A 14,657-nucleotide genomic window follows, 5' to 3' on the forward strand; every position below is an offset into this window, starting at 1 on the left:
GGGGGGGGCGTTTATAGCTGGAATTCAGGTTTAACTTGTTGGTCATTAGACATATTGCATTATGATAGGTTTGCTGTACAGAATAAAGTTTGGGACTCTTTACAATGGAGGTGTTTTTACTCATTATGGAACACCAGAGGTCAGGACACTTGATAGAAGACCTTGGATCTGTGTCCCTGGTACCACTGCTTCCTTAAGAGTTTAAGGAGACAGGTCCTTGTTTTATAGCACTAGGTAGAGCACCAACCCCCACTGATAAACCTTAATAAATGCTGTTTCAGTTTGCATCTGAGAAAGTACTTAAGTCCTGATTAATTCCCAGTGGGTAAAATTAGGAAGTTGTGTTGCACAGAATGACAACAGTAACAGTGGTATCATTAATGGGTTCTGCTCTTTAGAATTTTATACCTACTCTCTGGGGTATATTTGTGTTTTCTCATAACTTATATGCATATAATTAGCTGTATTAGCATCAAGGGTGCCCAAGTTGGCATATGGTTTACTGAAAAACAAGCCTGTTATCTGCCTTTGAGCACTTCATGAGTGAAGGATGCACATGTGTATTGCCTTGTGCAGCATTCCTGCTCTCATTGTGTCTCTCAAAAGCTGTGTATTAATGAGTTTTATCTCATCACTGCATAACTCTACATTTCTGACCTTCTCATAATTTTTCTTTACAGCATCACATTTGGTACAGACATAGTCTGTGTTACAGGTGCAGGTAAAAAGGAAGGAGCTGTGAGAATCAGGTTGCATTATGGCAATTTCACAAAGATAGAAGCCGGGCAGTTCTTTTACAGAAGGAATCCATCTATCCACCAATTTTACCCTGAAAAAAGCTTTGCCAGGTATTTTTTTTCTTTTGTTTGCTGAATTGTATCTTTTTCCTAATCTCATAAGGGGCATTTGTTCAGGTAGGGTTTATGAGTTTCCGTATTCAACAAAAAAAGGAAAATATTATGTCCGGATACATCTATTAAAGCTTTAAACACCGTAATACTAACTCAAAATAGTTTAGGTGAAGTTTCCTTTGTTGGCCATACACTGGGATATTTTCATACGAGAGTTCATACAATAACTCATCAGAACATTCGATAACGCCATAACAGACTTGATTAAAGTGGTTTGGTTCTAACATTTGATCTTGGAAATGGATTTTCCTTAATGAAAATCCACTGTTAGAATTTCATTTGTTGGAGAAAAGTTTTTGTTCATGTTTCTTCAATATTTTTTTTTTTTTTTTTTGCTATGGTTGAAAACAATCATCAATATGACCCCATTAGCTATTAGAAAACCGGACGTTCCAAAAACATTTTCAAGCAAAATTCTACTGGTGTGTGTGACCCGCTTGTTGTCCAACACCCAGCAGTATGTCTCCGAGATGTGAATGTCACCATTGACTGTAGACTATGTCAAATTTAGTCATTTTAATGAAAAGCAAAGCGCAAGAATGTGTAGTAAAGCTTTGGGGTTAGTATACTGTATACTGTATAATTCCTAATAGAATCACTTGAGGGTTGTTTATCACACTTAGTGTGCATATTTCTGGATAGGCGGTGGTATGTGGTCTCCAGAAACCATTGTAAACAGTGATTTTTTTTGTCATTGTATTTCAATTCAAATACAGTGCTGTTTAGCAGCAGTTGACTTTCAGTCTAAAGTGTGTGTAATTAAATGTTTGAAATGTGCATCTTAAATGCAACTGACATGAAATCTGCCTTTGTAAATAGTGGAGGAAGATACATCACCATATCTGGTATGGGATTTAACCTTGTCCAGAATTTCAGCATGATGGCGATGATACGGTCAAGAAGGGAGAAGAGACAGGTGGATGGGGACGGTGCTCAATTGGTAAGTGGTCTTTCACACATATTGAAAGGATACTTAACCCCAATATATTGCAAAATGTAATATGTTGCAGCTTACCAGCCCTTGGATATGGTGGCTGCATTGGTTCTTTTACAGGCCAAGTACAGTTTATTCAAGTACAAATGTACTCTTAAATGTTTAAGTCCAGAAAGCAGCCTATGGTGACAACGCTGCTTCTCTGTGAATACAGTATGGAGAGTGAGCATGGTCATCCAAAGTCCAAAACGTGTGTCACTGGCAGGATCACCAGGTACAAATAAAGGAAAACGCCTTTAAAAGTGAAAACTAATGCAGCCACCACATCTAAAGGCTAGAAAGCTGCACTATATTAAATTCTGTTTTGGGGGGGGGGATTAGATACCCTTTTAGGACCCAATGAATAGCGTTAGGGGGAAGACACACGCAGCCTACTAATTGACAAATGACAAAATTCGGGGTGTCTGGTCCTACACCTTGTTAGTTCTGTCCAGAATTCCTCCTTTAGGCTGAGATGCGGACGTAGCATGTGCATGCAGTAACAAAGCACACAATAGTTGCTCTCAATAGTTGGCGATGTCATTTTCGGATTTAGAAGTAAAAAGCAATGACGTTAGTATTTTTCCGTTAACCGCAAATTGCATGCGTACAAACTATTTTTCAGCAATGAGGGTAAACAGATTTATTTTCTTTATTACACAATTGATTTTGGTTCTGCTGCTCCCATTTAAAAAAAAAAAAGGGTTACAGCTCTCAAATACTTATCCATTCAGTGGAGCAAGCTTCCTTAGGAGTCTACCTGACAGCTGCTTCTGTGACATTTCTTTGTTTTGGCTGTTTGTTCTGTATAAAGAAGAGACGTTGATTTACTTTGTGGCAAAGAGGCATAAATGTCTAAGAATCAGCAGCCAGTAAGACCCAGAGGGAGCCCTCTTAGTCCCCATGCTCACGGGACTCCGGCATTAAACACAGGAGACGTTATCTTGGAAGTATAAACCACTTTAATGCTTCCCAGATCACTTTATCCTGCATTTAGATGTTGCAGGGTTTAGCTGTTGTTACATGCACGTATGCACCGCTGAACGCCTGGGTGTGCATTTAGTCACAACACAGCATTTCACCTGCTTAGAACCTTTTGTCAGAGTTTTTTTATTGTTGTCTGCATCCTTGTTGGGGAGGTTCATATAATTTTAGTTCCAGTGGCAGTGGTGGTCATGACAGGAAGTAAAAGTCTCAATCATTCCCTACTGTTAACAAAATTAAAGATCAGGTGGGTTTTTGGACCAACTTAAAAATCATAATTAAGGTTGTCTGATTTACTGTAGATGCATTTACCTGACACTTTTATATTCTTGCTAAATAATTCATGCTGATTAAATATTGATATGTAGCTAAGAACAGGCCCTTGCATTCATTCCAACCAGTTTGTGATTATTTACTGACTTAGCAAAGACATGTCCAACTCAAGTGAAGCACATTGGCTTAAAAGAAAATAAGGCCAAAACCTTTTTTAATTTTACTTCTCTTTTGGGTCATAGGAGTACATTTACTATTATACCCCTATGACCCAAAGCTGCACTGCAGCCAGGAAGGATCCCAACAGTATCCACAGGATCCACCCGGGTGACTGACTGACAACTGGCTCTGCCTCTCTAGAACCAGAGCCTGCCCCTTCCCCTGTTTGTTCCTTTCAGTGAGCACTAGGGGAACAGAAAGCGGAAGGGGAACTTTCAGGGAACAGTAAAAGACTGTCACTGCTCTCTGCAGGGTAGAGACTGTGAGCTGAATTTATCAGTGGTTATATGATCTCACAGCCCTCAGTGTATAGAGCCCACGGAGGACAGCTGCAGAGTCCCATGCCAGCTCCAAAGTAGACTATACATGCAGCAAAATTTGGCCAGCTCTTGATCAACTGTCGGTACCCTTCTGTGGTATCCCTCAATTAGCTGATCGAAGGAGCGGGTCAGAAAATTCTTGGCTGATTGGAGCTAGCAGCCAATCAGCTGCAAGCTCCGTTCAGGTATTTTACGGCAGCCACTGTAAGAATGCAATAGAAACAGCAGGTGATTTCTCGATGAACACTCGTAAGGAGTCCGTTCTATTTTTTTCAGCCCGCAGGTTAAACAAAAAAAATAGAACCGTGTATACCCACCTTAAGTAGTGAGAGGAGTATATTTTACACTCCCAATACTGCTCCTTTAATAAAACAGAATAAGTCCACATGAGATCATAAGGGCCACACCAGGGTACTTTGATTATTGACATAACTATATTGTAAAATAGTTCACATTTTAACTGCAAGATCATGCAAGGTAGATTAGTCTTTATGGACTATAGAATGAACTGGGGCTTCCTTCAGCTTAAATTGCCAGTGGACCTCAACGGAAGAGGGACAGGAATGTATGTGGCCCAGAAAACCCTAGTTTGATCTGCTTATGTTAGAGGCAAAGGTATGTACAGAAAACAAAAGGTTGTTGACCAGAGACATTTCAGTTCATCTTCCCGTTGCCCCCAAATTAGTGAGAAGACTTATTAAAACCCAGATATATTATTTTAGGCTTTAGTGGTCTGCGTGTGTCCTGTGGGAAACCAGAGGCTTTATTCTGTATTATGGCCATATGGCTATTATTATTTTAGTTTAAGAAAAGCGACAAAACCAAGCTTAAACCTTGTACAAAACTTGAGTTTTTTTAAAATACCGTATTTGCCGGCGTATAGGACGGGTTTTTAGATCACCCGAAAATCGGGGGTCGTCTTATACGCCGGGCATACTATATGTAGCTTCGGCTACATACAGTATACTGCGCTGAGTCAATCACGGCAGGCTTTGTATTCATTAATACAAGGCCTGGATTAATGAATACAAAGCCTGCCGTGATTGGCTCAGCGCGGTATACTGTATGTAGCTGAAGGACGGAACCCGGAAGATGGAGGACACTGCGGGGATCATGGACAAGGTAAGAGACTGTAATCCCGAGTGTGGCTCGGGTTACTGCTTACGGTACTGAAAATTAACCCCGAGCCACACATGGATGTTAGTGGGTGCATTTAAACATTATTTTGGGCTATACTCGTCTTATACGACGAGTATAGCACAAAACCTATATTTTAACACAAAAAGTAGGGGGTCATCTTATATGCCCAGTTGCCTTATACGGCGGCAAATACGGGAAGCTTCTTCTTGCCAGGAAACAAGACAATCTCTACCTTTCAGTTGTTATCAGGTCTCATTCTTACAAATGGCCATATTTGACAAATACAATGTATAGTCTTACACATATAAAAGCACTTAATGTATATAATTATTTTTACATTTTTTTTTTAACTTCTCATTCTTGCTCATTATTAATCTTTCAAAGATATTCCATGTTTTATTTATTTTATCCATTATAGTAATTCTTTTCTATTACTTTTCTCGCTTCATTATTGGTTATTTCACTGTCACTCAACATCTCCTTGATCTATCTTGGCTCCTTTGAAACATTGAAACATTCCTAGTCCTGCTGTCGCCCTCATTATGTTGGAGAGATCAGTGTTTTTCCCTTACTCTTTACAGATAGAAAAGCAAGACATCCTTGAGAAAGTCAATGACACAGTGATAATATTCTCCTCTCCACAAGTACCGGAACATTTCCTGAACTCTGAGGTTATCTCTTGGATTAAAATGGATGGCTTTGAATCACCTCTGCAGGCAGCTGACTTCTCTTTCAGTTACATTGCCGATCCCACTTTTGATAACTTTACTGATGGCATCATGAAGCAAGTGAATAATCTAATTCATGCCAAGGTAATGTATGCCATTGTGTACGATGGGCATGGTATTTTTATATGTCGGCTTTATGTATAACATTTTAGAAGTTTCTTTTTCCCAGTAAGCATTATGAAAACACAATCCACTCTTTGTAGCAAATGGAAATCAAAACATGCACTCAATAATATTGATCCTTCTAATTATATCATTTGCTTATAGTGCCCTCTTGTGTACATTTTATATAATGATCACTAGGGTATTGTAAATTGAGATATAAAAGGCATTTATGATAGATTATAGTTTAATCTGTAAATAGTTCTTTTATATGATGCATGTGAGGAAAGAATAAAAAGCTTCCGAAGTGACATAAATTGAAACATTACCTATATCTGTATTTAAAGTGTTAACTGGAGATCAATTCTGAATTGAACCCTTATACCCTTTCCGATTCTTTTGTTTCTTTATTCTGTGTAGTAATGTCAGGTTTTTATTATTAAGTATGGTATTATCGTATTTTATACATTAACCCCTTCGTGGCGGGAGACGTACACTGTACGTCCCGGCACTTTGTGCCTATATGACTGGCCACGTACACTGCACGTGACGAGTTATATCAGGCTCTGTAATGCCGGTAACTGCTGATTCTCAGCGGTTGCCAGTCATTAATGAATGCCTCAGTATTGCTTATTTCTTTCATTAATGAAAGAATGAAGCCGTTACATGCAAATACGGGAGCGCTAAATAGCGATCCCGTATTTGACAGCTGAAAATAGCAGAGAGGTAGCAGAGTGAGTCACATCTCTGCTATTCGTTTTAACAGCTCGATAGACTGATCCAATGTCTATGAAGCTATGTGATACATCTCAAGCAAAGAGGTACAAGAGATACAATGTATCTCTTTGCTTGAAATGTATCATTTAGGCACGATCAAAGAGCTTTAGTGAGATTTGCCATGCTGTCAGGATCAGTCGCTAAGGTTATTAGCTGTTCCTAAGTTTGGAGCAGCCTAATAATAGCCAAAAATTTTTAAAAAAGTTAATTTATCAAGCAGTCATAGTGACTGCTTGATATAAACTGACGACAAAAAAAGTTTTTTTTTTTTTTTTACAAAGTATTAAAAAAAAGTGTAAAACAAAATTAGGAAAATAATTATATATAAATATATTTTTATACTATAATTATTTTAAAGAATTTCAAAAAAATAATCAAAACTTGTGAAAAACTGTTTTTCTTGTTTTTTTCCTCTTTTTTTATTTGATTCAAACTAAGTGAGACGTTAGGTACATGTTTGATATAATTATATAGCCCTATCTGTCCTCTAAAAAAACAACATATAATATGTGTGGGTACACTTAGTAAGAAAGTATATTACTGCTGTGGAAGAATCACACAGCAAAAATGTAAAAAGCGTGTCAGTCATTTATGAACAGAAACTGAAAACTAGCTCAGTCATGAAGGGGTTAATGTGGCAAACTGACATACACTGTAGTTTCTGGACCAAAAGCCTCCTATACAACACTCTACATAGTAACTGAATTTGATATTTAAAGCACAAGTCTCATAAAGTGAAAAAAAAAGTATTTTACCTCCTCTGTCTCACACTCTCCCCCTCCCAGACACTGCAGCTTACAGTAGGAGGGTCCCAGAAAAAGAGTAAGTGGCATCAATCCAAAAAGCAGTGGGAGTGACTAGGTTTGAGCTACAGACTTGTCAATCGGTTGTAGCAATGCTATTACCCACGCCCCCTGCAGCATTTTTTCATCCCACTGTAGTGCAAGCACAGTCTTCACTTTTAACAACGTAAATTATATCTCAAACTAAATTAATTTTACATTTTTGGTAATGATGCCACACTATTATGTTGTAGAAACTGTAGATGGGAATATTTCAAAGAGGGCAGAGCTTGGAACTATAGCAGGGAGATTTCCTAGCTGAAGTCCACAAGCCAGCAGAGTACCCAGCACATTCTCCTTCTATATCTTAAATTTCACTGATGGTTGGACTTGATAGATCAGGAAATGACTGGTTGAGCTGATAGCTGATGCACATTATTGGTTTCTTCTGTAGGGAAAAGACCTGAATGCTGCAATGACAATGCAAGAAGCTAAAGCGTATGTTGGAGAAAGTATTTGCAAGATAAGTACTTTGACGTTAACAGATTTATACTGTGTTCCACCTGAAGAGCAGCCTCAACCCAGAAGACGCCATAAGAGGGACACCACAGACAACCTGCCAGAGTTCACAGTATGTACTGCTTTCTTTAACACAGATCTGTCCTTCAGTTTCCTGCTAATTGCATCTTGCTGCCCCTTATGCAAAATGACTAGCTTGTCAAATAGATTTCAGGACATCTGTGGGCAGTAAGGGAAATGTTTCAGTAGTCTATAAATTATAAACCGTATATTAAAAAAAAAATGTTGAATTCACTAAACTTGAACTGGGTATTTAGATTTCAATAACCTCTGGTTATGAAAGGGTAAAACGTAGCCAGTTATCCATGCTAGCTGTTCTTTTTTGGCAAAAGGAAGTGTCTTTCTACAGTATAACCTTGACAGGAAAGCAGGTGTGTGCAGAAAAATACCACTCCTCACTATATTTTCATTAAAATAATCTTTTTCTTTTTTAAGTAATAAGTTTTTTTAATTTCTTATTTTAAGTTTATTTTTTCATTTTATAATTTATATAGATACATTATTGCACTGTGCAAGCTGCAGCCTGCCTCCCTCTGTAGGAGGGAAAAGTGACAGCTGCACCTCCCATGTATTCATCATGTTGATTCCCAATCAGTGTGGTTTCGATTTGTTGTCAGTGATAGAATTCTCATGGAACTGGCAGTGTGCACAACTTCAAGCACATAGTTCTCAATAGACTATACTGTAGATTACATTTTTTTTTAGCACAAAGCACTGTGCTGAGGAACCCTAATCTGCCAATTGTGATGGAGAAACAGGCCATCAAGTGGACTGGCTGTGTGCATAGGTGTATGTTTTTCCATTCTGGCAATGCTACATGACATGAAATGCCACTCAGAATTATATTATGTTATTTCATTCTTTATTGTGTGCAATGCTTAACTTGGATTAATTGGGTTTGCAGCAATGGCAAACATACATATTCACTTTGGTTAGGGAAACATTACATCTTGTAAAGTGAATTCTCCAACCACATCTGTTGCCTTGGAGCTCCAATATTGAAATATGTTGGCAAGTTGTCTCCCCTGCACCCATCAATATAACATATAGATTTAGGCTCCACCTTCTAAATTTCAGAATCAGTCTATACATTTAGAGCTCATGGAGTGGGGAATATCCACCTGCAGCCTCAAGCCAAATACACTAGTAATGGATTGTGGTGGACTATAGTAAGGAAGGACAGCTGATATTTCCCCTCAACCTTTATTCTGATGGTTTTCACTCGGAACTGAATTTTCCACTATTGAGTAGTTTAGCCCTTCTATAAAGGTAATGCAACCTCCTTGACTTGTAGTTTCTGCCGCACTGAATACTACTGGGAACTTTGTCAAAGATTTCTCTTATGGTGTTTTCTTTTTCTCATGTTTAGGTTCAGTTTGGGAACAGAGAATGGGTCCTGGGAAAAGTAGAATACGGACAGTCTCCAGTAATACCTCTGCATATCATTATTCCTGTGGTCCTCATACCAATGATTTTAATAATTGGTATATCTATTTATTTCTATCGGTAAGCAATCTGTGTTAGTTTGCTGAGCTGTACTACTATATGTTAGTGTCTCTGTGGCTTCCCCTATTTTGGATATAAAAGCAGTGGAATATCTTTAAATGAACTAGCTTTTCATTCCTTTGGATTATCTTGCTTGTATATGTCAGCATAGTTCATTTACCATTGTTTTGTTCAAAAGAGGTGCAAACCAATGGTTAAATAGAAGAAATAGAACAAAATTCTCCAGGCAGCTATAAATTATGTGTAATAAAAGTACGATCCAGCACTCAGCACAGGTGTGCAAAGCTGTCAGCAATTACGCATGTCCTCAAATAGGTCTGCTATTCTTGGCATCTTCTGGGAATGGTTATTTTTGTAAGTCTAACAAGCATACATCCCATGCAAGACCATTGCTTTGTACCTGTAAAAAATAAATGTATGTTCTGTACAGCAAGCCTACTTCATTACTGGTCTGGTGTGCTTGAAAGAGTCTCTAATAGATCACTGTTATTTCCGTAGGAGGAAGAGTCAGCAGGCCGAGAGGGAGTATGAGAAAGTCAGGCAGCAGCTGGAAGGATTAGAGGAAAGTGTCAGAGATCGCTGCAAGAAGGAATTTACAGGTAATATTGGATTGTTTCTTGTGAAAATTGCTCTTTGCTGTATAAGCTTGAAATGTATCCTTGTTTCACCCAACCCCTAATGATGTAGTGTGTATTTAGGGATGAGCAGTGCTATTAAAGGGGGATTGTAAATTATACCCCACATAAGTGCACTTTTTTTTCATCTTTAATGGATATGCACAACTTTTTATCAACAACCCAGAATCCCTCCACCCCCTTTTCCTTTCCTGCATTAAAAATGTCAATGAAAGCACATACCTCAAAAGGTAAAGATTGCATTGTGCAGCAAACCCAGCACCATGTGAAAATCCTGCATCTGGTTTTGGCGTTTGTTAACCATATGTATGTGGTTAATTCTTTGCTAGCCATATGTACCAAGCTACATCCAGGAATGGCCAATATATACCCATGGCCAGTCTTGATGTATGTTAAGGGTTTCCAGGGTGCCAAAGCCTTCCAAATAGAGCACACTGCTACCCAGTGTAAATAGCACTTTCTGATAACACTTTTAAACACAAACAGCTGGCAAAGTAAATGGAAGACTGATGGGATTCAGAAATGCATAGAGTAGGCACCCTTAAGCAATAGGATGTGGACGTAAGTCATATTTATAAAGCAAATGTCTTAGAGGTTGAAATTGATAGAAATAAATCTGTGTTAAACCGAATTGTAACTGTTGTCACTCTAATTTACAAGAGACATTAGTAAGTTAGGTGTTATGTTCGGTTATAGATTCAAGCCTTGGTCACTCCATGCTCTGGTTGTCATGACTTCCTAAGACAATGCTTACCTCATTACTGCTCACAACCTTTTAATCTCCTTGAATGTCGGTCATGTTAAAAATCTTGCACCTCTCGACCTGAGGCTCTAGCTCCATGTTACTATGTGCATGATGTCTCATGAGGCTTTATAGCAATAGTAGTAAAACCATACAGCCTAATATGTGGCAGCTCCAAAATACAGTTTTCACAGGGCGTTCAGGGATATCGAGACCAGATAATGACACTAACTACTAGCATGTTGTCATATCAAGTTTTTACGGTTTATGTATATATATTTTTTTATTTTTTTTTCAGATCTCATGATTGAGATGGAAGATCAGACCAGTGACCTCAATGAAGCTGGCATCCCAATTCTGGATTACAAGACCTATACAGACAGGGTTTTCTTCTGGCCATCAAAAGATGGAGAAAAAGATGTAATGATCACTGGCAAACTGGATATTCCCGAAGCAAGACGCCAAACTGTAGAGCAGGCTCTCAATCAGTTTTCCAATCTCCTGAACAGCAAGTCATTCCTGACTATTGTAAGTATTCAGTAGCAGTAGGTATGAGTGTTCTAATTTTCCTTCTTGGCGCTGGCATTAGACAATCGCCTTAGCTTCTGACCGATTATGATTCTTGAATCTACTAGTTTTGCACTAAGAGGGAGATGAATGAACTAGCATTGCGATGTCTATAGAAGCAGGGTCATCAAATGGAATTATTAGCTACCAAACACAGGCTCTAATCAAGCAAACACTTCTCCCAAAAAATTGCCACAATTATAGAAAATATTTGAAATGTGCTAAATGAAATAAGATATGTCATTATTCATGTATAAAAGCAGGAGGAGCAGAGCTGCGGGGTAGAAGTTTGTATTTTATGTACATTGAAATTGTAAATCTCTTTTTCTTTCTTAGTTCATCCACACTCTGGAAAGCCAGAAAGACTTCTCTGCCAGGGAAAAGCTTTACTTTGCCTCACTGCTAACAGTTGCCTTGCATGGTAAACTGGAATACTACACAGACATAATGAGGACGCTGTTTGTAGAGTTAATGGATCAGTACGTGGCCAAAAATCCCAAACTGATGCTCAGAAGGTAAGAGCTCATTTTGATTCTGTGATATGTAAAGTTATTCACACAAGATCCAGCATACTGCCATGTGACACCTTGTATGAATGGCGTCAACACCTATTTGACTGAGTGGGCCTATATTTTGGGTCCCAAAGAGCACTGAAGATAACTGTAGTTATGTCTGTGAATGGGGGTTATTGCTCTTCCTTTTATAAAACCAAGATATCGCTTTGGTGGGGCATTGGTCTGAGATATACTAATTTGTATGATAAATGTTTCTTATTAAAAAAAAAAAATCTTGGTCATAACTTTCAAGGTCTTGTGGATTTCAAGACATAAGGCTACTTTAGAAATACATTATTTTCTCTGCCACAGCAGTGGTGCACTCCCTACTCACTGCTGGTATTGTAGCGGCTCTAATTTTCAAATCTAAAATAAGAATTCTGTAGTCTTTATAGCACAGCTCTTTGTAGGCTTGTCTGCATGTACGTTTATAAAATGTCTTTGTAGCTCCTTTCATGCACTGGTCCCTGTTTTACGAATGTATCACATACATTTCAATTTAGTTTTCAGTGTTGAAGTGAAGTTGTAAGAATCAAAATATCAGAACTGCCATTGCTGACTTAATTTTAAGAGTGCAGGGCTGTCATCCTGATTGTGATGTTAGAAGCACGTAGAATAGAAATTCAGACTGCATGCATGCTTGTTCCTGGTCAGTGACCCACTAGTTAGTGAAGCCAGGATCAGAGCCCTGGAAATGTAACCTTCAAAACCAGCTCTGCAGTGGCAGCTCATGTATTTCTGAACATACATGTTTACATTGGCAAAAGAAAAAGATTGCAAATGTATCATTCAAAAACTATTCAAATGCAACATGGATGTCTACAGAAGTATTGTCAGCCTAGAATAGAAATGTATACAGCCCCTTCGGGCTTTGAAGCAAGCCTGTCGGCCATTTTAAGGTATTAAAAATAAAACTCCTCCTTAAAGTGTATTTCCACTTTTGCCGTCAAGTTTGAGAAAACCCCCTGATATGTTTGTGTTCCTGTTCACACAGCATACTGAAAAATAACTTAAATCTTTTTTTAGATGTTTTCTTAAATCAGGCAAGATGGCTGATTCCAGGTTTTTCTGTCCCAATGGAGAGTCTCGGGACTGAAAATTGAGGATTGTGTTTATCTGATGAGCTTCATTAACATTCAATGGGCTAGCCAGCTCAGACCTCTCACTTCTCACAGCCCCTCTTAACATTTCAAAGACATAGAAACTAGGGATGCACCGATACTAGTATCGATATCGGTGCCGATTCCGAGTTTTTGGGCGAGTACTCGCCTAAATGCTCCGATGCCTAGCACGAGTACTTCCGGTATCAGGAAGCCGGGCAGCGCGTCATTTCACGTTGCACGGTTTCCAGATTGGCCGGGAAGCGGCTCCATGCTCTCTCGTCAATTGTGATGAGAGAGCATGGAGCCGACTTCCCGGCCAATCAGGAAGCCGGGCAGCGTGAAATGACGCGCTATCCGGCTTCTTGATTGGTTGGGAAGATGGCCAATCAGGAAGCTGGCCTTCTGAGGTAAGGTTACCTTAGAATGTGCAGCCTGTCACCCCCGGGGCCTCTCCAACGAGAACACGGCTTTCCTCCGGTACCCAGCCGGTCATGAGATGATGAGGGAGCATGGAGCCAGCTTCTCGGCCAATCGAAAAAACAGGGCGTTGCGTCATTACACGGCGCCCGGCTTCCTGACTGGCCGGCCAGACGGGGTGACAGGCTGCACATACTAAGGTAAGAGGGGACTTTCTTGTTAATCGGGAAGCCGGGTGGCGACTCTTTACACGCAGCCCAGCTTCCCGGCTAATCAGGAAGCCAGGTGGCGAGTCATTACCTTCCTGAATGGGACTTCCGTTAATCAGTAATTGGTATCGGCAAGTACCGGAAAAAAAAATTTCGTTACTCGGTACCAAAATACCGGTATCGGTGCATCCCTAATAGAAACAATAAGAAATGTTAACCCAATTTCCACCTTTTTGCAGAGGTATTTAAAAAAAAACATATGCCAGCAATGTACTAGGGCTGCAACTAATGATTACTTTCCTAATCGATCAAATAATCAGCCAACTAATCAGATAAAAAAATGAAATACCATCCTTAATTTATAATACACGATTGCAGTGTTACAAAGTTTACTTCAGAATAAGACTGCAAGCTTAATTTGTTTTGCAATCACACTGCATTGGAACGCACAGCATTGTGGTACCGTGCTGGCTATCACATTCTGGGTAGGAGGTGCGTTTGGGGTGCCATTGAAGTGAATGGTAATGCACCGAACCTCCCGCAGCAGAATTTGTCAGACTGAAAATGACACTTTCCCACCTTTTTTTATAATAATTGTACTGTAAGCACATGGCGCTGGAATAGCTTCAGCCAGGGATTGGCAGCCGCCAGTGGCAAGATTCCGCAGACTGGCTATTGCACCCGCCCTTGGCTTGCTGTGCCCTCTTCTCAGCATGGAGGAGAGAGCTAGGGGATCTAACCAACTAATCGATAATGAGAATAGTTGACAACTATTCTCATTGATTAACAGATCAGTTGGTTGCAGCCCTACAATGTACACTGATTGTACATGAAGCAGGCATATGCAGTTGCTGTGTATGAACACACACACTTGTTTTGCTAGCTTTCTTCCTCATATCCTCATATAAAAATGTCTGCCTGTGTTTTGCAAGCTCTTTCTCACCTCTGCCATTCATTAGTATTCAGAGTCCGTCCCCCCGCCCCCCCATCCCCAGACAGTGCTTTGTCTGTAAAGTCTGTGCTAGTGTTCAATGATCATGTTACAATCAATGACAAGGAAGGGAGAGCTGTTTTAAGCCTCATTACCATCTGACCCTGGTGTCTTACTGGTTTTACTGTGAATACATTTTTAGGAT

At 39.4% G+C, this 14,657-nt stretch overlaps 1 protein-coding gene across 1 annotated transcript in view; it reads left to right on the forward strand.

Annotated features, from left to right (window-relative positions):
- The window catches only part of PLXNB2 (plexin B2), a 56,042-nt gene that overhangs the window by 25,102 nt on the left and 16,283 nt on the right, over positions 1 to 14,657 (forward strand). Inside the window, exons 9-16 of the mRNA XM_018576736.1 lie at positions 681 to 848; positions 1,731 to 1,851; positions 5,402 to 5,632; positions 7,664 to 7,840; positions 9,158 to 9,294; positions 9,793 to 9,893; positions 10,970 to 11,199; positions 11,575 to 11,753. Coding sequence (XP_018432238.1) covers positions 681 to 848; positions 1,731 to 1,851; positions 5,402 to 5,632; positions 7,664 to 7,840; positions 9,158 to 9,294; positions 9,793 to 9,893; positions 10,970 to 11,199; positions 11,575 to 11,753 — 1,344 coding nt within the window. The remainder of the gene's footprint in view (positions 1 to 680; positions 849 to 1,730; positions 1,852 to 5,401; positions 5,633 to 7,663; positions 7,841 to 9,157; positions 9,295 to 9,792; positions 9,894 to 10,969; positions 11,200 to 11,574; positions 11,754 to 14,657) is intronic.

Source organism: Nanorana parkeri, unplaced genomic scaffold (genome assembly GCF_000935625.1).
Source record: "Nanorana parkeri isolate BGI_ZX_2015 unplaced genomic scaffold, ASM93562v1 scaffold75, whole genome shotgun sequence".
NCBI classification, from domain to species: Eukaryota; Metazoa; Chordata; class Amphibia; order Anura; family Dicroglossidae; genus Nanorana; species Nanorana parkeri.